This window comes from Notamacropus eugenii, chromosome 1 (genome assembly GCF_028372415.1).
Source record: "Notamacropus eugenii isolate mMacEug1 chromosome 1, mMacEug1.pri_v2, whole genome shotgun sequence".
Classification (NCBI taxonomy): Eukaryota; Metazoa; Chordata; class Mammalia; order Diprotodontia; family Macropodidae; genus Notamacropus; species Notamacropus eugenii.
The window spans coordinates 81050671-81076050 of NC_092872.1; the positions used below are offsets into that span (position 1 = coordinate 81050671).

The following is a 25380-nucleotide window of genomic DNA, read 5'->3' on the forward strand; positions in this document are numbered from 1 at the left end:
TATAAAATCAGCATGTTTAAAAAAATTCTTATTCCAAGCATGGAAAATGAAGTGTTACTTAATTTTAATGAAGAACTCTAATTCACAGTTCTTAACCTGGGTTCCATGAACTCCTTGGGAGTGGATAACTTTTAGGGAGTCTTTGAACTTGGATGGGAGATAAAATTACATTTTCTTTTTATCAGCCTCTAACTATAATGTAGTATTTCCTTCAATTATGAATGTAGGTAATGAACATTATTCTAAGAATGGAGCTAATCAGCTTTACCATGACACAAAAATGTTGAACATAGTTTATTGTTTTCCTTTTTCTGGAGGTAATCGAGGTTAAATGACTTGCCCAGGGTCATAGAGCTAGGAAGTATCTGAGGCCAAACTTGAACTCAGGTCCTCCTGACTCCAGGGTCAGTGATCTATCCACTGCACCACCTAACTTCCCTATGTTTATTATTTTCCAAGACCATTCTTCTCACTCTTGTAAGAAGGAGGACCTATAGTAGTCAGTGAGACTCAGATCTGGGTGCCTGTGACTGCTTTCCCAAATTAGAGATGATTACAGGAATACCATACAATTGAAGTAAATGTACCGATATGGAAACATTGAAAAAACAGGAATGTCCAATAGGCTGATCTTACCAATGAACAAATATTTAGTAAGGGCCAAACAGCACAAGAAGGGTTATAAGACAGGCATACCATCCAGGAGCCAACAGTGTAAGTAAGGAGACAGGAAACACACATATAAAAAGAGAACTTCACTTCCCTGGGCCTCTGTTTCCTCTTCTGTAAAATCAAGGGGCTGGGTCATATGTCTTTGAGAACCTTTATAACTCTAGATCTGTGATCCTATGAACTGCAACAACAAAAAAAGATACTATAAATACCAGAAAGAGTTCCTGCCTTCAAGGAACTTATTGTCTAGTAAAATAAAATAATAAATAAATAAAAGAGAAACATAGGTAGGTAGAATACACAGTTATAAATTACTAACAGCAGAGTTTTTGCTTAAAACAGTGGTGTCCCACTCAGAGTAAGCCAGAGCTGCTTTTAAGCTATAGATTTTTAACCCAAGCTACCATTTTTCAGAGCTTCAGGTCATACCCTTTCTGAACTAATGTCTTAAGTCTGACATTGACTCAAAGAGGAAAGTATAACCCTTAAAAAATTGCCCAAATAACTTCCAGCAGTAACTGAGCAGCTGCAGACATCAGGTCTGGTGATCCCCTAACTGGGGATCCCTGAGCATGAGAAAGGGTAGCCCATGGAAAATAAGCCCTAGCAAGGTGACCACTGGGTCACTTTCTAGCTGTCTACTATAGAATCTTTAAAACTCCTTAGGAGGCAGATAAGAAGTATCTTGAATTTTGCCAGTGTATGAGCAGGGAGGTGGGGGGAACTTCCAAAAAATGACATCCAATTTCACACAGTGAGTCAACCTCAGACACAATTTCAGATCTTCTGATTCTTAACCTATCCTACGATACCAAGAAAGCCAAATTCCAGTGTAGTTAATGGTACACAGAGAATGTGGGGTAGTAGAAAGAACGCTGGAATTTGAAGCCGGTTTAAACTCTCTGACCTTGAGTTTGGCTACCTCACAAGGTTGGGAGGATCCCATGGTGTAATGAATGTAAAAGTGCTTTGTAACTACAAAAGAAGTTAGAAATGTAAGATATATGCTTACATTATTATGCCTAAGCTGTTACTTAACCCACCCAATACAGGGGATGAGTCATTAGCACCAATAGTCTAAGAAAGCACTTTTGTCCCGTTCCTTGCCAGCACTATAGCTCTTATGCCTGGGCTGCCCTCATCATTACCACATCCTAAGCATTGTCCTGGAGCCTACTATGTTGGACAAGGGGATGGGCCCCATGACCCTGATAAGAAGTGAGACAATGGACTCAAAGCTGATAACTCCTTGAAGTAATCTGCTTGTGATAAATAGGAGTTAACTGTCATTCATTTTACAGTTGTCATATCAGACTGAATCATTAATATGTAGAGAGGAGACAAGTGAGAAAGATCATACAGTATAAGAGTTTTTTATATGTTATAAAGTCCTCATGATCGTGCTATGTGAGATTCAATTAAAGGAACTGAGGATGGTTAGCCTAGAGAAGGGAAAATCTTGATGTCAGAGAATCCTAGACCTCAAGCAAGAAGAGACCTCAAAGGACGCTGAGTTAAAACCCTTCATTTTATAGAAGATGAAATGGAGACCCAAGGAGGTTATGACTTGCTGAGGCAGTAAGGACCAAAAGTGAGATTTGAACCCACCCTCTAAGACTCCAGAACCATTGTTCACATGACTGCTAGCTTCAAGTAGTCTCGTCTGTCTCATTTAAGAGGGATTAAACTTGTTTCACCTGGCCCCACAGGACCGAACTAGGAGCAAAGGGGGTAAGGCACAAAGAGGCATCCTGACCTGATGTTGAGAAAAACTTTCTCACAATTAAAGCTATCCAAAAGTGGGATGAGTTGCCTTAGAAGGTAATAGGTTCACCCTCCCTAAAGGCCTTCAGGTCAAGGCTGGAGGATCACTTGCTGGGTGCCTGGTAGGGCGATTCTTGTTCAGGTACGGGGTAGGGGAAATTCTCTGATCTTTGAGGTTTTGTGATTCTGTCCCTTCTCTCTCTCTCCCTGCACCCCTACCTCCTGTTGCCTGCAATGCAAGTAATCATTGATTGCAAGCAGAGAATAAACAATTTATCATCTGTGCTTTTCCTAGCAGGAAGAGGTAGGGGAGGGTGTTATGAAATCTGGTGCTGGCTAAGTTTGGTACTTCTTTCCTGACAGCTTGAGGAAATCACATTATGCTTTGCCTGGAGTTGGTCTTCTAGGGAGGGACTCTGTTCTGTCTCTGCATTTCATTACTCTTGCTTACCTCTTTACAGGTACAGTATTGTGAAAGAACTTCTGACTGGCCTGGATCAAGAGACCAAAAATGCCTTGAAGAATTTATATGGACTTTCCAACATCAAAGCTCGGAAACGGCGTGAGGCGGATCCCCCACAATCGGCTGAGGCAGACAGCCATTCAAAATTCTTGAACCTCCTTCCTCTTATGGTGTTTGAGTCAAATGACACGACCAAAGAAGCTACCGACCTCCTGACAGGAAAAAAACGGAGAGTCAGCGGCACCATTGTCCATAAGGCCTCTGATGTTATGCATGTGCAGGAGACCAAGAAAACTGTGGGCTTCCAAATGGTGAGGGTCATTCCATAGATTGTCCCTGGTGTGTGAATGTGTGTGCGTGTGCGCGCATGCGTGCGTGTGCGTGTGCTTCTACCATGTTAGTCCAAATGTAGGCCATAATTGAACATAAATAGGCTACAACCCTAAAATGAGATTTCTTTGAAAGAAAAATCACTCAGTTCCATTCTACCAGCATTTCATATGCTCCTACAATATTCCAGGTATGGTGCTAGAATTCTGGGTATACAAAGACAAAAAGAAAAATAGTGCCTGCTGCCCTGAAGGGCTTACATTGCTGTTCATGGAAAACAGCATGTGCACAAATACATGCAGATCTCTATAAAGTAAATTATTGTATTGGAGGACAAGGGAGAATTGTCACCAACTGGAGGATAAGAAAAGTAGTTATGTTAAGAGAACACGCAGGAGAGGAGCCTAGAATGGAAACAGAGGGGCCGGGAAACAGAATCTCATGGAAACCCCCTCTTACTTAAACACCACGTTCTATATGAAGTCTTTCCTGATTTCTTACCTGGTAGCACCTTTCTGCCTTTGACTACTTTATATTTATTTGTATTTATTCTACATGTGTTAATGGCCATTAATAAATGCTTACTGATTGATCACTATATCTAGGTATAGATACAGGTGCTTATCTACCTATGTAAGCATAGATGTATATACACTGGAAAATAATCCTCATTTTTAGCTTTTACTCAAGTTTTATGCAAGTCAGATTTGGGGAGGAAATGTAGCCTATATTCAGATCCGTGCAGTATAAATGTTATTTCAGCCATATAATGCTTCACTTTTGCCACCCAGATCTATTCTGCGTGCCTGGGTCTGTTCTTGAAATTTTCCACATTAGGAAGGCTGCCAGTAGCAGTAACCACCCTTGTCCAAGTCTTTTGCCAAAAAAAAAAAAAAGAATCTTGTTCATACATGTTCCCTGCTTTTCCTGTCACCTAAGTCTAGGATGACAATTCCTTAGCACAAAGTCAACCCCTTCCCACCCTATTTAATTCCAAGGCATCATTATTCACAAGGTTACTGACATAGTGACACCAGAGTTCTGGCTAAGGTGGTTGAGAAATGTGAGATAAAATTCTACACATGGCCTAGGAATTCCATCCATGTAGTGGACACCATCCCCTTCTCCCAACTGCTCTGGGCTAGCAGGGGCTGACAAATACCATCTCATCTCATTCACAGTGTGAAAAAAATGGCACCAGTGACGATTGTGCAACGTATACCTTCAACTCTGGGGTCAATGCCATTCGGGAATGGTACAAACTGCACTACATGAATATCATGGCACAAGTGCCCCTGGAGAAGAAAATCAACATGAGTTACTCTGCAGACGAGTTGCTAGTGACCTGCTCCTTTGATGGGATTTCTTGTGATGCCAGGTCAGTCACTGAGGGAGGTGCTGAGTTGTGGATTGGAGAAGCTGAGAGTGGAGTGTGTGTCCCAACCCTGACTCTCCTTTTTGGAATCCTGTTCCCTCCCTTTACTGTACAGTGGACACATGGGTGGGAAGTTTTAGCAGAGGAGGAGAAAGTGAATGGAGAGAAGCCAAGGCTGGTCTTTGATTTCTGACTAATAATACTACTATTACTACTACTTCTACCACCACCACTACTACTACCACTACTACTACTACTACTTCTACTACCACTACTACTGCTACTACTACCACTACTACTACTACTACTACTTCTACTACTTCTACTACTACTACTACCACTACTACTACTACTTCTACTACTACTACCACTACTACTACTTCTACTACCACTGCTACTACTTCTACTACTACTACTACTTCTACTACTACTACCACTACTGATAATAACAGCAATAATACTAGTTGCAGAGAAGGTCCCAACCTGCATTGGCACAGGGAATTTCCTCACTCAGGTGGTTCCTTATATCAGCAAAATAACAAGTCCAGTCTCTATTCCTATTAACAATAATTTAAATCTAGCCTATGATATCATTGGAATAAGGAACTCCCAGAGGGGAAACTCCCTCTACCAGTGCAGATCAGCAGTAATTTTAGAATATTACCCAGGGCACCTAATGATTAAGTGATTTTCTCAGAGTCACACAGCCAGGATATATTAGAAGCAGAGTCTGAATCCAGGGCTAGCTCTCTGCCCATTACACCATGCTCACCTTCTTGAATTAATAATAAATAATAATTATATTAATTAATAACATACAAATAATTGATTAATTATATTAATAATCAATAGCATACAATTAATGATATAATAATAAATAATTGTCCCAAAAATACTTTTCATGAACCTACAAGATTATATTCCACTACTTTTATTCAGTTATAAAAAAGCAGTTATTTTACCTGCCTATGCCAGTGGTTTTCAAGGTGTGGTCCAGAGACCTCCTTCCTGAGACCCTTTCAGCAGGTGCATGAGGTCAAAAATTATTTTCATAATTATACTAAGATATTTTCATTTCTAATATTGTAAATGTTGATAGATATAACCAATGTAAACAAAACTCTTTGGAGAAGATCCTCAGTCTTTTTTTAGAGTATAGAGGGTTACTGAGACCAAAAAGTTTGAGAACAACTGACCTATATAATAATCTGTAGGACATCAAATTTAAGAGAATTATAACAGGATCATGACTTGTCCCAGTGCTGTTTCTATCTGAGTTCCATCAAACAAGATGAGAAAAAGGTGGAGGACAATAGTAATCATTAAAAGGCAGAAAAACTTAGGGACAGAGATAGAGCAGGAGTCAAGGGAAAAGTAGCAAGGCAGGTAAGGCTGATGGAGGAGGCAGGAGAGGAAATAGATAATTAGTAGCAACTCCCAAGGGGAGGTGGGGGGTAGGAAATGAACTATGTTAGAACCCCCACAAGTCAGGGCTCTCCTCTCTGACTCAGCTTTGTTTAAGAGATAGAAAGAGCTCAGTGAAGAGTCCCACGGAACTGTCTGACCCAGATTTATCCCTGTAGGAACTTCACTCTTTTCCACCATCCAATGTACGGGAATTGTTACACCTTCAATGGCGCCACCAACAAGACCGTCCTCAGTACTTCCATGGGAGGCAGTGAATATGGTAAGAAAACGGGAGTTGTGGTTACTCAGGGGTGACTTAGTTATACTTCGACAGTGGGGATGTGAATATCCATAAAGAAATGTCTGTCTTCTTCCCTCTGGTCAAAGACCTGAGAAGTCACCGCCCCTTTCCTAGAATGCACTCAGCAGGAACCATTCCTTCTTTGCTGTCTGATGCCCCAGGAAGCAGAACTAGAAAGAAGTCACAAGGAGGGAAATTTAGGCTTGAAATAAGGGAGAAAAACTTCTTAAAGAACTGACCTAAGCTTTGCATACACTGTCCTATTTGAACCTCGCAACAACCCTGTGAGATAGGTGCTGTATTTTTTAGCCCCATTTAAGAATAAGACTAAGGATAAGGAAGGTGAGGATCAGATTCACTGATTTCTCCAGAGGCAGAGCTGAAAGGTGTCAGAAGCAGAATCTGAACCAGGGTCTTCCCAACTCCCAAGTCCAGCATGGTCTTCACCAAGCTGGGTTGCCTCAGACAGGTGAGTCCCAAAGTAGAGTGGGATGCCACTGGAGGTGGTAGAGGAGTCTTCCTCACTGGAAAATTTCAAGCAAAGACTAAATGCAGATTCTAGATCCGATTCAGGTTGGAGTAGCTGGCTTCTGAGCCCCCTTCCAAGCTTGAGATCTGGTAATACTGTAATGCATTATCTACCTTGACTCCTTTTGAAATAGCCCCAAAGCAGCTGCTACTTCCATGAGATAGTGTTATAATTCCTCTATCCAGTTTTGTGTTCCTCTTGCCTCCATACAATGGATAGAGCCCTGGATTTGGAGGCAAAGGACGTAATACCGACTGTGCCACTTAACTTCTTCTGTGACTTTAGGGAAACTTCCCTTCCCTGCATCTTGAGTTTCCTCTGCTGTAAAATGTTAGGGAGTTTGAAAGGAAGAGGGAAGGAAGGAAATAAGCATTTATATCACAACTACTATGTGTTAAGCACTTTACAAATATTCTGTCATCCGATCCTCACAAACCTTCAAGGTAGATACTGTTATTATCCCCATTTTGAGGATTATTGAGGTAAACAGGTTAAATGACTTGCCCAGGGTCCCATTGCTAGTAAGTGTCAGAGACTGAATTTGAACTCGGGACTTCCGACTCTAGGCCCAACACCCCAATTACTGTGTCACCTGGCTGCCCGCTTGGGACTAGATGAACTTTTAGATCACTTCCAGCTCTAAATTTATGAACCTACAAACCCCTTATCTAGAAAAACCACTCAGGTAAGCTTTTTACAGATGGCTTTGACAATGAAAATGACCTTACTGGCTTGTAATAGTAAAGGTGATCCTCTGAGAAGGTCCCACTCTGATGCCTAATCATGGCAAGGGGCTGAGTATAGATTCTGGAGGCCTAGGGTGTCAGAGCACGCGCTCTGGCAGGTCCTCCCAAACTGGAAAGGCTTTGGGTATTTGTTTGGTGATCAACCATTTGTGTAAGGAGGTCTATCACAGGTTGCTACAGTCTGACAAGTGATATAACACTGACTCCAAAGGCAGAAAATCTGGTTCAAATCTCACTTATGACAGACCACCTGTGAGAAAAACAAGACAAAAAGCTTTTATTAAACACTTACAGGGAAGGCTGGGCACTTTGTTAAGCAATGTGTTAAGCAAAAAGCAAAAGACAATCCTTGTCTTCAAGGAGTTCACAATCTCATCTGGGAAACATATATACACACAAGATATAGACAGGATAAATTGGGAGGCAATCAAAAGAGGGAAGGGATGAGACACATGGGGAGATTGGGAAGGGTTTCCTGTAGAAGACTGGAGTTTAGCTGGGATCTGAAGAAAGTCAGAAGACGGAAATGAGGAAGGAGAGTACTCCCGGCAGGTAGACAAGTAAGGATCTTGGCATAACTCAGCCTTTCTGGGTCTCAGGAAATGAATAGGGGTGCACCTGATAAACTCTAAAGTTCCTCTCTCTCATCTCTAAATCTATAGTCCTGTGAACTCTCAAAGACTGTTTAAATTCTGGCTCACAATTATGAGGCATTGTAAGGTTTGCAAAGCACTTTACACACATTATCTCACTAGATTCAAAAAAGAAACTGATAAGGTACGTATGTTTGTTATTCTTACCTTACAGATGAGGCTCAGAGATGTTTGGGAGGCATGGCTTAGTTATAGGAGTGGGGAACCTGCAGCCTCAAGGCCACATATGACCCTCTAGTCCTCAAGTGTGGCCTTTTTGAGTTGTACTTGAGGACCTAGAGAGCAGGATTTGTTCCATGAAGTTTAGATTCAGTCAAATGTCCACACTTAAGGACCAGTCACATGTGACCTCAAGGCCACAGGTTCCCCACCCCTAATTTAGTGAATAGGATACTGGACTTGGAATCAAGAAGAACTGGATTCAGATTCCACCCTGGATACTTAATAACTGTTCATGTGACCATGAATATTGTGTGCCTCAATTTCCTTATCTGTAAAATGAAGGAGTTGGACTCAGTGATATCTATGACCCTGTGAGATGCAATCCGTTCTGGCAGAAGGAAGATCAGTTTAGTATTTTAGGTGAATTATATTTAATCCTCACAGCAACCTGTGAGACAAGTGCTATTATTATCCCCAATTTACAGATGAGGAAACTGAGACTAAAAGAGGTTACACAATGTGCCCATCACACAGCTAGTTAAACCTGAGGCTGAATTCAAACACAGATCTTTCTAGTTCAAAACCCACTACACAATGATGCCTCCCAATCGGCTGTTGCCCACACAGCGTCTGTATGGTACATGATCCTTGAAGTACTTAAGAAGTAATAGTGTTCCTGGGTCCTATATCTAGCATTGCTCAGCTAACAATGAAAGTGTATTGGCCCTAATACTCAACCAACTGATAAGAAAGAGGCTACTGGGCGTTTATCTGAGAAGCGCCCTTACAGGGCTGACTCAGCCAGTAGGTCTATGACCAGCTTCCATGGCTGCCAACACCTGTTCAAAATAAAACACCAGATATGAAAACTGGAAACATGCCATGCTTTATCAAAGGCACAAATATAAACCTATGATAAGTATGCACAAAGTGAGATTTTCATGTGTTTAGTGAAGCCTCCATTGGTAGGTGAAGAGGCCCAATAATGGGCAAAATTGGACTCTAGGTCAGCCAGATGTCTTCCTCCACTGGAAGGAAGGGCTGTAAGCTTTCAACCATTGAGCATTTATTAAACACGAACCATGTGCCTAGGCACTAGGGATACAAAGATTAGTATGAACCAGTTCCTGTCCTCAAGAAATTTAAATTCTCTTAGAGGGAGAAAAACAATGTGTACACAGATAAGTAAATTCAAAATAATAGACAAAAAAATAATGGCGGGTATGCTAGCAATTGAGAAAGTCCAGAAGGGCTTTAAGAAGGAGGAGGCATTGAGCTAAGCCTTCAAAGTACTTAGGAGTTCCCAGAGATGGAGGTATGAAACAGCATTCCAGGCATGGGAGCAAAGATCAAGACAGAGATGGGAGACACAGAGTTGTGTATGGAGAATAACAAATCCAGTTATCCCTTTCAAGTCGAGATTTTCCCCATCTCAGTTCTAATGTATCCTGGGCTGGCATAAGAAATTAAATGGGAATTTGGGGGGAGTTTTGTGAAAGCCACAGGTGACACAGAAATAATTTAGATGTAAAATTGTATAATATCAACACATTTTATCTTTTAATACCATGATAATTGACTTCTTCTCTGGTACAAAGGGAAGACCAAAACATTTTACTGAGATTTTCCAGATCATGGAGGCAACCGTGCCCCAATCTCCCATGATGTGGAAGGGATAGCTATAGGTCAGATTGGTTGAAATATAGTGTTCAAAGTGGAGAGGGAGAGAAGGAAGAGATGTGTAGTCTAGCCTAGAAAGACAGGTTAGATCTGATTTTCTTTCTTTTTTCTTACTAATTATACTTTATTTTAACATTCCTTTTTTTTCAAATTTTGATTTCCCACCCCAGTCCATTGAGAAGACAAGCAATATGATAGCAATTATACATGAAAAGCCATGCAAAATATATGTCCATATTAGCCATGTTGCCAAAAAAAAATTAAGTGAAAAAAATATACTTCAATCTGTACTCATCATTTCTCTCTTTGGATATAAGTAGCAATTTTTTTTCTTTTAAATCCTTTGGAATTGACTTGGATCATTGTGTTGAGGAGTAGCTAAGTCTTGGACATTTGATCATGGTTACACCATTGTACATGGTGTTTAGATCTGATTTTTAAGAACTGAATAGAAGGGTTTGTATTTTGCCCTGAAGGCCATAAGAAGCCACTGAAGATTTTTGAACAAAGGAGTGACCTGGTCAGACCTGTCTGTAGCATCACAGCCTTAAAGCCAGAAGGAGACCTTACAGGCTATCTACTCCACCCTCTCATTTTACAGATGAGGAAACAGAGGCTCAGAAAGGCTAACTGAGTTGCCTAAGATAGCAAAGGCAGAATTTGAACCCAAATCCTCTAGCCTAAATCTTGTATTTTTTTTCACTGTACCACACTAATTCCCTATCAGTGGTACCTTTACGGAGAAGGGTTTAGAGAAGCGAGAAACAGGTTTGAAGGAGACCAATCTGGAGGCTACTGCAGTAGTCCAGGTAAAGGTGACAAGGATATGAATGCCACCAACACAAAACTATCACTCCCACCCCAAACTTCTTATCCCTGCCCTTGGTACCCTAAGTTTGCAGGCTTCCTACCATAATCCCCAGGTGGGACAGCCTAGGACTCTGAGGTTCTCAGAATATGTAGCCCATATTTCCTCCCTCCCCCACCCCCCCGTTTTTAACCTGAAGTTTTGTTTTGGTTTAGTTTTCAAGGCAGTTGATGTTAAGTGACTTGCCCAGGGCGACACAGCTAGTAAGTGTCTCAGGCTGGATTTGAACTCAGGTCTTCCTGACTTCAGGGCTGGTGCTCTATCCACTGTGCCACCTAGCTTCCCCTTTACCTGAGTTTTTGAGGGTCCCAAAGTAGCCTACCTCTTTACCAGATTTGCTTCTGTCTTCTACTTTACTTTTCTTTTTGTTGAGAACTTCATAAATTCCAAGTAAATGAGCATTTTCATATGTGTTTTAGAACAGAAAGAGAAGCTTAGTTTTACATGAAATTACTTCTTTTGCAATATAATACAAATTCAACATGTGACTTTCAAAACTGTCTTGCTTGTCTGTGATTCCTTAGGGATTTTCTTTTTTTCTCTTTTCACTATGGGAAGGTAACCCTAGCTTTCCTACTCCCCCGCCCATTAAAAAAAATGTCTTGTGACAAAAATGTATAATCAAGCTAAACAAATTCCCACATTAGTGGTTGGTCTCGTTTTATGAATATCCCTACCACAAGTGCTCCCTCTTTCCAAGTTTCCTTGAAATCTCAGGTCTCTGAACATGCCTTATTCTTCTCGCCAGGACTTCAGGTCGTCCTTTACATAGATGAAGAGGAATACAACCCCTTCTTGATATCATCGACTGGGGCTAAGGTCGTTATCCACAGGCAGGATGAATATCCCTTTATTGAAGACATAGGAACAGAGATCGAGACAGCCATGGCCACTGCCATAGGAATGCACCTGGTAAGTGATGACTGTTACGTGCTCCAAGGTATGTCCTAGAATAATAAAAATTACAGAGCCTAGCTAGGCTGTCAGTCCATTTAGGACAGGAGTTCTCAACTGGGGGTCCATAGACACGCCCCACACCCCCACAAGGGATCTGTGAGCTTAGCAAGGGAAAAAATTTGGTCCTGTTTTCTCCCTCATTTTACACGTAAGGAAGGAAGAGTGGCTAAGTGATTTTTCTTTTTTTTTTTTTTTTTTTTTTTGGAGGGGGAAGGAAAGGCAAGGCCCAAGCTCACACAGCTAGTATGTGTCAAGTGTCTGAAACTAGATGTGAACTCAGGTCCTCCTGATTCCAGGGCCAGTGTTCTATTCAATGAGCCACCTAGCTGGCCCCTAAGTGATTTTTTTCTAAAGTCGCACTGGCTATAAATACCAGAGCTGAAATTCAAACCCAAGCCATCAGACTACAAATCCAGTGCTCTCTCCACTGGATCACAAGTGGATATCTACACCTGTGATTTTTGTGGACAAGATGGCGAAAGATGGGAGGGTATTTGGCCCAGTTTCTGATGGGAGGGTATTTGGTCCAGTTTCCTGTTGTGGAACGGTGAGTGCAGAGTTAGGTTTGAAGATGTAGATTTGGGAATCATCAAGGTAATAGCTCAAAAACCCTTGGGATCTTGAATTGACAGAGCCAAAGGGAGAACCTGCATGCATCCTTCTTGACCTCTCTGTGACCTTTGACACTTTTGATTACCCTCTCCTCATTGATAACTCTTCACTTTAGGTTTTTGGTTTTGTTTGTGTGTGTGTGTGTGTGTATGTGTGTGTGTGTGTGTGTGTGTGTGTATGTGTGTGTGTGACATTGCTTTCTCTTGGTTCTCCTACCTGTCTCACCATTCCTTCTCTCTCCTTTGTTGGATCTTCATCCGGGTCATGCCTACTAACCATGGATTCCCCCAGCACTCTGTTGTGAGCCCTCTTTTCTTCTTCCTTTATACTATTTTACTCAGTGATCTCAGTTCCTATGGATTCAATTGTCAACGTCATGCAAAGGATTCCCAAATCTGTGCATCCAGTCCTAACCTCTCTCCTGACTTCCATTCTTAACACCCCTTAGAAGTCATCTATCCCAATCCCCTTATTGTGCAAATGAGAAAACATTGAGAGAAGTGACTTGCCAAAGGTCACACATGGAGTCTTGCATCTCCAACTGCCTACTGGACATCTCAGATTGGATCCCATAAACATGTTATATTCAGTGTGTCCAAAACTGGGTTCATTATCTTCTTCATACGCATACAACCTTCCCGTCTTCCTATCTTTCCTATTATTGGCTAGGCTCTAGACTCTAGGGTACCACTAACCTTTCAAGACACTCAAACTTGAAACCTGGGTATCACCTTTGATGCTTCACTCCATCTCACCCCCATATCCAATCTATTTTCAAGTCCTGTCAGTTCGACTTTCATGATATCTCTTGCATATACCTCTTTCTCTCCTCTGATACTGCACAGGGTACAGGCCCTCATCACCTAACACTTTGACTATTTCAGTAGCCCTCTGGTTGGTCTCTTTGCCTCTCCCAATGCCAGTCCATCCTTCAGTTGTCAAACTGATCTTTCTAAAGAAAAGTTTGACCATGTCACCATTACCCCCAATTAATATACTCCAGTGGCTCCCTGCTGACATTTCTAGGATCAAATATAAAATCCTCTTTTTTGGCTTTGAAATTCCTTCACAACCCTACCCTTTAGTATCTTTCCAGACTTCTTATACATTATACCCCTCTTCTCCATCCCAAATATTCTGTGATCCAGTGACACTGGTTTCTTTACTGACTGTCCTCCATACCTGGAGCTCTCTCCCTCTTTATCTCTCTACCTCCTAGTTTCCTTCAATTTTCAGCTCAAAGTCTGCCTTATACAAGAAGCCTTTCCCAATCCCCTTTACACTGGTGTTTTTCCTCTGTTGATTATCTCCAATTTATCCTGTATACAACTAGTTTGTACATAGCTGTTCTCATGTTGTTTGTTTCCCTTTTTTAGAACAGAGGCTGTCTTTTGGCTTTCTTCGTATCCCTCCAGTTTAGCACAGTGCCTTTCTAAGGTGCCTGATGACTGACTAGTCAGTTATCAAGGACTGGGAAAGGAATCAGAAAAGAGATGAAACAAGACTGACTCTTTAGCTAAGCAACTCTTGGAAAGTCAACTTTCCCTAGACCATTTTTGTGTCCTGGAGGCTTTTGTAAATCTGGTGAAGCCTTTGGACCACTTCTCAAAATAATGTTTTTAAATGCATAAAATAAAATACATAGAATTGCAAGGGAAACCAGTTATATTGAAATGTAGTTATCAAAATGTTTTTTTTTATTTTTTATTTTTTAATGTTTAACAATCACTGCCATACAATTGCGATTTTATCCCCCCCCACCTACCCCCCACTACCCCCCTCCCTCCCCACGACTGCATACAATTCTGTACAGATTCTACATATACTTTCCTATTGAGTATATTTTCACTATAGTCATGCTATGTAGTCCGACTAAGATAAATGAAAGAAATCGTATAACAAATCAGAACATGATACACAAACACATACACATGCACAAACATGATCTGCTACATTTTGTGAGTGACTTCCATATTTCTCTCTCTGAGTGTGGAAGGCATTTTGCCTTGAGAACCACCTTTGGGATTTTTTTTTTTTTATATATCAAAATGTTTTTAAGAAACAATCTTGTTTCTTGTGTACTGAGGTTAAGAATCCCATAGAAGGAGGTAGTATAATAATCATTAGGTTAAATGGTATTAGGTACTGAAATACAGAGCTGATTGGCAGATCGGTGGTCAGGCAGGCTGACTGGCCATGCTGTCTGGTTAAGGCAGAGGTTCCTGCTCTTCTATGGGAGCCTAGAGTGGGGGAAAAAAGGGATTCAGTAACCTGTGGCCTTGAGGCCACAGGAGGCCTTCTAGATCCTTGGGTGCAGCCTTTTGACTGAGTAGGTTTTACAGAATAAATCCTTCTATTAAGGGGATTTATTCTGTGCATTTTGAATTCAAAGGTCCACACTTGAGGAACTAGACTTCCATATGCAGCCTCGAAGACACAGGCTCCCCACCCCTGGCCCAGGCTCCCCACCCCTGGCCCAGGCTGACCCTCAAGAATAGATCTAATCATGAAATCCAGGATCAGGACCTGACTGGGATTCTGTAGCTGACTATCTCCCAGTGTAAGAGTCTTCCGGGAGCTGCTCTTGATTCCACCAGGGTGATGTCCGTATTTGTTCTCATATATTACCTAGTCACTCAGGCTATCTCAGGTGTTCTTTATCCCCTGGGCCTTCCTTCTTCAAATTGGTTGCCTATGGATACCAATGCTTGGTCCTGATGTCAGGGTAGAGTCCTGCCCCGTTGATTCCCCCACCAAAATCCAGTCTATGACTTACCAGAGAGAACCTCAAATAAACCGACTTCTAGAGTTTATTCTCTGTTTGACTTTGAGCAAGTCACTTAACTTCCTTGGATTTCAGTTTTCTCACCCATAAAATGAAGGAATTAAACTATTTCATGTCCCCGAGATTCTTTCCAGCTACAGGATTTACATAGGATCTATAATCCTAGAAGAGTTAGCTGAGTTCAGGGCTTTCTGGCTTCTTCTACACATGCAAATGAGGGAATTCTTTCTGCCACCTCAGGAAAACTAAGTCTCACAATAATAGATAAAGGGTACAGTGAACTGAAAGAAGTTACATCTGCCCTCCCCACTCAGGGTGATTGAATAGTGAAAAAACATGTGGGAATCTAATTTCAGAAATTCTCTTTAAGCCATCTGAGCCTCATAACTATGAGGGTGATTTCAGCTGCTTGACAAGGAGGGGCATCTGGGCTCAAAGAATCATTTTTTCCCTCTCCAACCATCACCACATACCTAGTGGGAGTCTCCTACCCAGTCAGGAAACATGACCCAAGCAACCTTAGAATCCTAAGGTCTGATAACTATCTCTTCAAAGTCCAGGGTTATTTTGTTGATCAGATAGCCAAAAAATGAAAAATAATTCAAAATAGATTGCCCAGAACGAGACAGCCTGGCTGCCAGGTTCTCAAAGTCAGAAAAATATCTGGACAGCCCCAATCAGCACACTCTGAATGAAGCGTGACTCAGGTTTATCAACCTGATAGGTTAGCACAGCTTTTCTGTGAAGCACACAGAGCCTCAGAGGTACTATTACTAACACAGATGTGCCTCTATTAGCTAAAAATATGGTGGTCTTGGAAAAACTTATTAGGACTTCCAAGCTGGGCTCATGCCCAAGTGCTTTATAGGCTGAGTTCAGCCACACAAAATGGTACCCAGAATCAGGAAAAGGGGTCCAAAGGACTTTTCCTTGCAGTATACACAGACACATACAGACAGACAGACAGACACACACACACACGCACACGCACACACACACACACACACACGTGCTTTTCTAGAGATGCTACTAATAAGAATACCTGAGAGGCAATAACATTGACCTCTGACCCAAAGGTAGGAAACTTAGTCTGCTTCTTTTACAGCAGAGATCCTACTGTCCTAAACCAAGGAAACCAAGCCTTCCACAGCACTTGATGAAATCATTCAAGTAACTTTCTAAGGTCCGTAACTCCTTCCAAAACACAATCTGTGGGAGCAAACCTCAAATGGCCTCTCCTAGCTAAATTTCTTCCTGAACCTCCAGATTCTTCCAGAGAGGAACCTGAAAGAAATGCCAGGGTTCCGTAGCTTACATAGGCTCACGTCTAAAAAGAGCTCTCAGTTTATCCACCTCATTTCTAGCCCAGCGTGACACTTATTGGTATCACCACAGGATTCACTTGGCAAGTCCATCAGGAGGCCAATGACTTCTTTCTGAGTGTTTGACAAGTAGGTCACCCTGCTGGCATATTGTCATCTTGTGGTTAGACAAGCTGGTTTTCCATAGGTGTGGTTGTGGAAGAGAGATTAATTCAATTCAATGTATTCAAACAAACATTTATTTAAGGACTTACTTCAAAGTTTATGCTAGCCACAAATATAAACAAAACATAGTCTCTGCTCCCGATAAAGTTTTCAGTTTAATAGAGGGATATGATAGAGATAGACCTTTGATAGGGCTTTTAAGGTCCAGAGGGTGATCAGGAAAAAAATTATTTCTCATTATTCTGTTTCATCTTCCTCGTTGATCATAGATATAGAGTTGAAAAGGGATAAAGAAGTCATCTGGTCTATAACCATCACCCCCTCCTGTTTCACAGATGATGAAACTCAGGTCCAGAGAAAATAGGATTTGCCCAAGATCATGTAAAAGACAGGAGCTGAGATTTGAACACAAATCCTCTGACTTCATAGCGACTTTCCATTCATTGTGCACCACAAAACCTCCCATCTCCATTTTGGTTAATCATTTAAGTCATTGCTTCCCTGTGACTAAGGCTTGAGCTGTATTTACAGGGTGGGAGGTGAGTTTCATCTCAGTTTGCTCTTTTGGGGTTTCAGACAGAGTCCTTCAAGCTGAGCGAGCCATATAGCCAATGCACAAAGGATGGCAGTGACGTGCCTGTCAAGAGTATCTACAATGCTACCTATTCTCTCCAGGTACTAAGCTGGGTGGGCAGGATGGAAATCGCCATCTCTCAAGAGGGGTGAGCACCCACCTGGGAGATGGCCTTACCCGGGAGTCAAGGTCACATCCTGGCTGGGGAAATTCCACTCTGTAGTCATTTGGGTGTGGGATTGGAAATGGGGGTCAGAGGGTCAAAAAAGGTGATAGTAATCCTTGATGTTATCTAATCACCAGCAAGACTGAGTACATTGCTGCTGGCTAATACCAGTTTTCCTCCATGTCATCTGTAACTGAATCTTAATTGTCAAAGATTTTCCTGGAACACTGTGTTAAGAAAGAAAGGCTTCTTTTCCTAGATATGAACCCTGTTGCCCAGATTCTGGCAGATAAGATCCAAGGTTCCTCACATATTCTGTGAAAATCTCTTCATAAGGGAAAGGAGGCTGGGAACCACTCTCAGCCATACTTACCTACTCCCCAAGATGGGGAGTCCCCTGGAGCTGGGGGCATGGAGGAACAGACGGGAAAGTCATCAGCATCTCTTCTTTCAGATATGTCTTCACTCCTGTTTCCAGAGGCATATGTCGGAAAAATGCCATTGTGCCCAGTATAGTCAACCCGCACCAAAAGATGTCTCCTACTGCAATTACCAGAAACACCCCAACTGGAGTGAGTTCTCATCAATAACCAGGAACCCTAGGCTAGCCTCCCAAGCTATTGATTCAGAAAATGGAGATGGTGTCCAAAAGCGGGAGACCAGAGACTTGAACCACTTAAATCAGTTTGCGACACAGGGTGGGGGGAAGTATAATGGCAATACATGTCATTTGAATTTGACTCTGAAGGGGAACTTCTTGATGTAAAGATCAGGCACAAATGATAAGCTTTCAGGAAGTATTAAAGCAGAGAGAGATCCAGCTAACAAGAGGTATTTGTTTTCTAGAAACTGGAAGGATGTGAAGTAAGAATCAAAGGGTCTTAGTGTTGGAAGGAACCTTAGATTTAGAACTGGAAGTGGCCTTACAAGTCATTTAACCCAACTCTTTCATTTTACGGATTAGGAAACTGAGACTGTCTAGTTCAGGAATCCCTTCCTCGACAAACCTGCAGAAAGTCATTTGTCCATTCTGCAGTATGTAAAAAGGATTAGATTGGGAGTCAGGAAGCCTGGGGTGTAGTCCTACATCTGCCATTCCCAAGCTGTGCCCATTTACTTTACTTCTCTGGACCTCAGTTTCCTGATCTGCAAAATCAGGGAACTGGACTAGAAGGCCTTTAAATGGAAGCTGAGTCTGCTTGCCCCTCTATGTTTCTAGATTACTCTCTGAAAAGATATGGCAGTGGTAGATAGGGGACTGGAGGCAGAGGTTGAGATGGAGTGGATGACTCATCAAACCCAATAGAGGAGAGAAAGGTGTCTTTTCTTGTGTACAAGGTGCACATCCTCTGTCTGATCCTCCAGATTTTGACACAGCAGACATCATAGAGAAGCAACAAAGTACAGTGGAAACAGTGCTGGATTCAGACTCAGAGAACTCGGTTGCAATTCCAACCCTGTCACTCACTACCTATGTGACTTTGAGCATGTCACTTCATCATTCTGGGGCTCTCTCTTTTTTCTTACCTGCGAAATGAAAGGGTTGGATTAGATGATCTCTGACCTTCCTTCCAACACTCTAAATCTATAACTCTTTATAAGATGTGGGAGGAAAGAGTACCAGAGAACATCGAGACAGGAAATGAGCAGACTCAGGGAGTGGCAGGGGCCTTCTGGGGCACGTCACGGCCCTCATTCTCAATATTCTTCCCTCCACAGTGTATTGCTACTATAAACTGCACCAGGCATTTGTCCGGGAAGAACTGGGCTGCCAGTCCATCTGCCGGGAACCTTGCAAGTAAGTATAGCCAGGGGTAGGTGAAGGTGGAGACCACACTGGGTCTGACTAAGCTATAAAACTCACCTTGCCTTATTTTCTCTGCAGTTTTAAAGAATGGTCTTTGACCACCAGTCTGGCTCAGTGGCCATCTGACATTTCAGAGGTAAGTTTGTCCCCTTCCCTGGGCCCCAATGTGGAAAAACCGTAGGTTCCCTCCTGCCCCTCCCACATAAGAGGACCAGCCTGGCTGATCTGGGGTCTCACAGTTATCTGTGATCCAAGGGAGAAAGCCATGCAGATAGGAGAAACAAAAAACCTTCCTCTCCCTACCTCCTTCTTTCCCTCCCCTCCATGAAAAATTCAGTCTTTCTTTAAAAAAAAAAAAAAAAGAAATTCTGAACTTAAAACCATAAAATTGAAAAACTAAAAAAATTAACATTTCCATATATAGATATTTGCATATATACATATATGACTGGAAGAGAAGGCAGGAGTTGTGTGTAAAACTGAATCTGTTGTGTAGTACTTGCTTTTCTTTTGAGGCACTTCATAAATTCAACTTATAACTTTCAAAGCTGTCCTTCCTGTCTGTAGGTCTTTCTGGCCTTCCTTTTATTCTTTTCTCATTTTCTTTTATGGAATCTATGCCTTCTCTTCCCCTCTGCCCTCCCCAAGTCAAAAGCAAAGAAGGAAAACCCTTGTAGCAAAATACGTAGTGAAGCGAAATCAATAGGCACATTGATCTGGTCCAAAATTGTAGATCTCATTCAAGAGGAAATCTTTCTGAGTCCTGGCCCTGCCCCAGGAAGGGAGAAGTCCATCCCCTTTCCTCTGCTCCTCCACCAGGAAGAGCCAGGCCCTTCCAGGTAGAAGACATACATCCTTGAGGACTCCTCCTCAGCAGATAAATCTCTCCATGCATGCCTATGCACATGTGTTCTTTCTCCCTCAGAAGTGGATACTGGACGTTCTCACATGGGATAAAGGCCAAAAAGAAAACAAAAGGCTAAACAAGTAAGTTTCTCTCCATTCTTAGCCTCTCTTTTTTTTCTCCTGCTCTACACAATCTAACTAACGGGGACTTCTTTCATTCCTAGAATAAGGCTCCCCTCCCACACCATTTACCCCTATCCTTAGTGCCATGGCTTCCACCTTCTTTTTGGAAAATCCTCTTTCTTCCGGGAGGGTCTTTAATGACAGATTGTAAGATGCTCATGCTCTGGCTCTAGGAGGATCTTTCCAAGATGGAAGGTTATTTAGAGGAGAAAGAAGCAGCACAGTGGATGAGGAAGCAGCTTCTGTTTTTCAAAGGGAGATCTTGGCCATGATTCTCAGTCTCACCGCTGAGGTCCACAGGAAGCCCGGGGCATCTCCCAGACAGAGAGGGACTCCAACTAGGAAGGAAAAGGGTCAGGGATCTGGCTGCCTCCTGTATCATGTCCTGTCCTTGGCTTGGCTCACTTCAGGTTATTTTATGTTTGCTTCCTTCCAGGACAGACTTAGCCAAACTCTTGATTTTCTACAAAGATCTGAACCAGAGATCCATCATAGAGAGTCCTGCCAACAGTGTAAGTGATGCTTTCCCAGAAATGGGCTCTGCTCCTCAGGGTCAGGGACCAGGAAGGTGGAGGTCACATAGTATGAAGTCATATACAGTAGCTGATTGAGTTGGGAGGCGAGTCTCTTGTGTCATGTTTGGAGTGGGGGTGGGGGTAGGACCAGTTAACAATGGGGATGACACAGTCCCATAGGGAAAGCATATGAGGTCTCAACCTCCCATGACCTGTTTTCCAAATTAAGATGCTTGACCATTCTGTTTCTTCCCTCCCAGTGCCAGTCTGCCAGTCAGGGTTAGGAGCTAGCATGGCATAAGGGAGAGAGCCCTGACGTTAGAATCAGGAAGACCTGAATTCAAATTCCACCTTTAAAAACTTCCTGGCTATGTGACCCTGGGATTAATCACTTAATCTCATTCTTTGATTTCCTCATAAGTAAAATGGGGATAGTAATAGCACCTACCTCCCAGGATTGTTGTAAGGACCAAATGATATAATATTTGTAAAGCACTTTACAAGCCTTAAAGTGCTATATGAATTCTAGCTATTATTTAATTATCATTATTCTTATTACTGTAAAATAAATTCCCATTACAAGGATTTCCTTTTTTTCTTTGTATTGGGGATATGTGGGAGGGACAGAAAATAAATGCTTATTAATTGAAAAAGTAAAGTCTAAAAGTAAGACAAGCTAGAGCAAAGGATCGGGAGAAGAAAGACATTTCTGACTCCTTCACACACACTGATAAGGTTCTACCTGGTTGTTTCTCTCATTTTCCAGTTGTATAATAGGAAAGTCAGGAGGTCACGCCACTAGGCATTATGGGCTTTTTGGAAAAGAATACTTGAGCCAGCAGGTGTATTCCCATGTTCTCAATCCCTCTGAGTGTTAGGGAGGCAACTCTAAGTAGTCAAGGGTTAAAAGAGGGTTATACTGTATAGCTTTCTGCCAGAACTATTTAGAAGTCTGGAAAACTATGTCTTGACCCCAGAAGGTTAGTCAGGAGCAGGAGCTTAGACATGACATGCTCCTACTTGTCTGAGGTCAGAGGGACCCCAGATATTCCAGGGCCAAACTGCAGTGCCAAGTTTAGCAATGAGAAAGCCTCTGAGATGTTTGCCTGTTACTGGGGCCTTGGGTTCTGTTTCAGGACTACGTAGTGCTGCTACCTGGGATGCTGTCTTCCCCATTCAAGATCCTTTTGTCCCACACCTCAGAGCCTTCCCCAGGCTGCCCTTCACACTTGGAACATTCTCCCTCCTCAGCTCAGAAGCCTAACTGCCTTCTTCTAGGGACCTTACACAATTCCTCCAATTGTTAGACCTCTCCCCATATCCCACTGACTTGTATTTGTCTTACATGTCACATACAACATGTATGTTGTATGTCCTCCATTTGGTCTTTGTGTCCCCCTTGCCTAGAATATAAGGTTGGGATAGGGATTTTATGACTTGAGGTTTCATTAGTAGAGAGTTTGGGGATGAGGAAACTCCTACCAATGCAGGCCAATACCCTCTTGGCAACTCAGAGTCTTAATAGAGTTGCCTGGCCCACTAAGGAGTTAAGTGACTTGCCCAGGGTCACACAACTAGTTTATATCAGAGATGGGACTTGGACTCATATTTCTGACTCTGAGGCCAACTCTCATCCCCACTATTCTTCTTCTTGGCACATAGTAGGCACTTGATAAGTGTTTGTTGAGTGACAATGCTGTTCAATATTTTTTTGCAGATTGAAATCCTGTTGTCCAACTTTGGGGGGCAGCTGGGCCTATGGATGAGCTGCTCTGTGGTCTGTGTCCTTGAGATCATTGAGGTCTTCTTCGTTGATTCCTTCTCCATCATTGCCCGGCGTTGCTGGCAGAAAACCAAGAGGCGGTGGGCCCAAAGGAACACCCAACAGGGCCAGTCATCCTCTGAGAACCCTTCGGACCTCGCTGGCTGTGACAATCCAACCTGTGTTCTTGATGATGACCTACCTACCTTCAATACAGCTCTGCAGCTGCCTCAGGCTCCAGGGGGCCACATGCCTGGGACCCCACCACCCAAGTACAATACTCTGCACATTGAAAGGGCCTTTTCTAACCAACTTCAAGACACCCAAGATCCAGAAAAGCCCTGAAGTTGGAAGGGCCCTATCCTTCTGCTAGTACGAAGAAGAAAGGAGCCAGAGTTACTGTGTGTGGGCAGCTGGGTCAGCATCTGCCCTTGACACTGCCCCTTCAATTAGGGCCAGACCCTCCCTCCTGCTAGTCTATGGCTCTAAATCTGCCCCTGGAACCTGTCTAGCAGGCAAAGCCAGGAACAAAACCCCTGCACTTAAGAAAATTCTATTGCCCATTTTTCTGAAATGTTGATTAAGACTCATTCTGAAATGATACCAATGGCCCTTGGACACAGGCAAGGCCTCCCATATAAAAGCTGACAGCTATCCAGGCAGAGTTGTCCTTCATCAACCCATTGCTACTGACAGATGCCTCATTCCTCTCATAGCTGAGGGAGTAAGGGAGGAATCCAGGACCAGACTTCCACATCTTTGGGGATTTTTGCTAAGAGGCAAATTTAGCCTTGATTATAGGGGGAAACTTCCACAGTTAGAGCTACCCCCAAGTGAAGCAGGCTGCCTTGGGAAGTTACAGGTTCTCCCTCAAGCCAATGCTGGATGACCATTTGGGTACTTTGAAGAAGGAGTTCTTTTTTTAGATATGGTTTGGACTAGGTGGTCACTGAGGTCCATTCTAGTCATGAAATTCTATAAGGCAGGAACCAAGGAAGTATTCTCTAAGAACCTGGCCAACAGAGGCAAAGTAACAAGGTCTAAAAATCATTGCATTGACATGACTGCAGAGACTGAGCCAAGCAGGCTCGCCCAGAGGAAGGGCTGAGCCCCACTCATCAATCAAGTAGGGGAAAAAAAGAGTTTTTTCTCTCATGGCCAGACTGGCTGTGTAGGATATTGCACCCTGGGAACCTCTATAACATAGAAAGGTGTTCCTCGTCTATGACTGATGCTGCTTTTAAAGTAAATTATTTAAACCTGTGTGGCATAGAAAGTCTGTCCAAATGAGAGATATATTTTTGAATAAACTTGGTTTGTTTGTTTTTTAATTGATGGACTTGTGAGAGTTTCTTCCGTGATTCAACATTAATATATTTGATAGTTATCCTTGATTAGGTGCCAGAAGATCAGGGCACTAGTCTCAGCAGAATTACTGTAATTCTCTGAACCTCACTTTCCTCATCTGTAAAATGCAGATAATAATCCCTGTTCTCCTTCCCTTATAAACATCTGGTCTCAGTATCTGTAAGCACCAAACGAAATAGTGGATGGGAGGAATCCAAAAGTGAGGATGGCAGCTCACATGGAAAAGGTGTTAAGGACTTTGCACTATGTAGCTCCCATTGGTGGTACAGTGGAAAGAGCACTGGATTGGGGAAAGAGAACCTGGGTTCGATTCAGGCCCTGCCACTCACTAACTTTGGCCATGAGCAAGTCATTCACTTCTGTGTGACTATTTTCTTTTCAGTAAAATATAGGATTCTGATTATAGGATCCCTTCCAGCTCTAGATCTATGACCTTTTCATGTTAAGGCAAATTCAGGCATCTGCTTTCACCTGATGCCCACTAGTAAAGGTAGTGCTGCCCTCCTGACCTTGCTCTGTCACTGCACAACAGGAATGAAAATGTTATAAGCTAGCAAATGGCTTACATGTGTGAGATACCACACTGGTGCTAAGAGGTAGGGAGCTAGGCTCAGAAAGCTGCCCTTGGGAAGTACATACAGAATGAATAAATGACAAGGAATGAGGACACTTAGGCTAAGGTAACTTGGCCTTTTTGACCACAAATATTGCTGAAGAACATGGGCTTTCAGTGTGCCGAATACTAGGGGTTTAGGGTGGAAGGATGAGGGTCAAACATCTGTCAGCAAACAGGAACCATATTCTTTTTTTTTATTATTTAATTTATTTTTAGTTTTCCCCTAACCATATTCTTGGTCATTTCCTTGATGACACCTGCCTACTGCTTTATCCAGTGCCTGAGATGGTGTGTTCCCAAGATAGGGGAGTAATGGCCTACAGAGGAGCTGTCATCTTATTACCCAGATGCAGCTCAAGATGACAGTGGCCCCTCCCTGGCAAACAGGCACCAAACCAATAGCCATCCTGCCACCAGCAGTTGCTTCTTTCCCAAACTAACAATCATTCCCATTACCAGCCAACAGCCCCCTCCCATCACTCACAGAAGGGATAATCAGTCCACTGGGTCTGTAGCTTTCCTGGTTTGTGAGCTACACAAGGGGTTCTATGTCTACTTCAGGGATCCTAGACCAATAACTATTTGCTCATGAGCAGGAAAGGGGGAGTTGGGGAGGAGGGAGGAACAGCAATTATTTCTGTCTCAGTGGTACTTTTCCATCCAGATGTGTTCGTGATATGTCCCAACCAGTCCAGGGGGGAAGCATAGGGACCAAGTCTAAAACCTGAGGATTTCAGAAACTGGGACTCTAG

The 25380-nt window shown here is 42.6% G+C and overlaps 1 protein-coding gene across 1 annotated transcript in view; it reads left to right on the forward strand.

The window, feature by feature from the left end:
• Positions 1–23975, forward strand: part of SCNN1G (sodium channel epithelial 1 subunit gamma) — a 30526-nt gene extending 6551 nt beyond the window's left edge. Inside the window, exons 3-13 of the mRNA XM_072607227.1 lie at positions 2898–3210; positions 4411–4607; positions 6188–6291; positions 11699–11862; positions 17368–17466; positions 17986–18103; positions 19251–19329; positions 19417–19474; positions 20264–20325; positions 20804–20879; positions 22600–23975. Coding sequence (XP_072463328.1) covers positions 2898–3210; positions 4411–4607; positions 6188–6291; positions 11699–11862; positions 17368–17466; positions 17986–18103; positions 19251–19329; positions 19417–19474; positions 20264–20325; positions 20804–20879; positions 22600–22989 — 1660 coding nt within the window. The 3' untranslated portion in view covers positions 22990–23975. The remainder of the gene's footprint in view (positions 1–2897; positions 3211–4410; positions 4608–6187; positions 6292–11698; positions 11863–17367; positions 17467–17985; positions 18104–19250; positions 19330–19416; positions 19475–20263; positions 20326–20803; positions 20880–22599) is intronic.
• The last annotated feature ends 1405 nt before the right edge of the window (positions 23976–25380 follow it).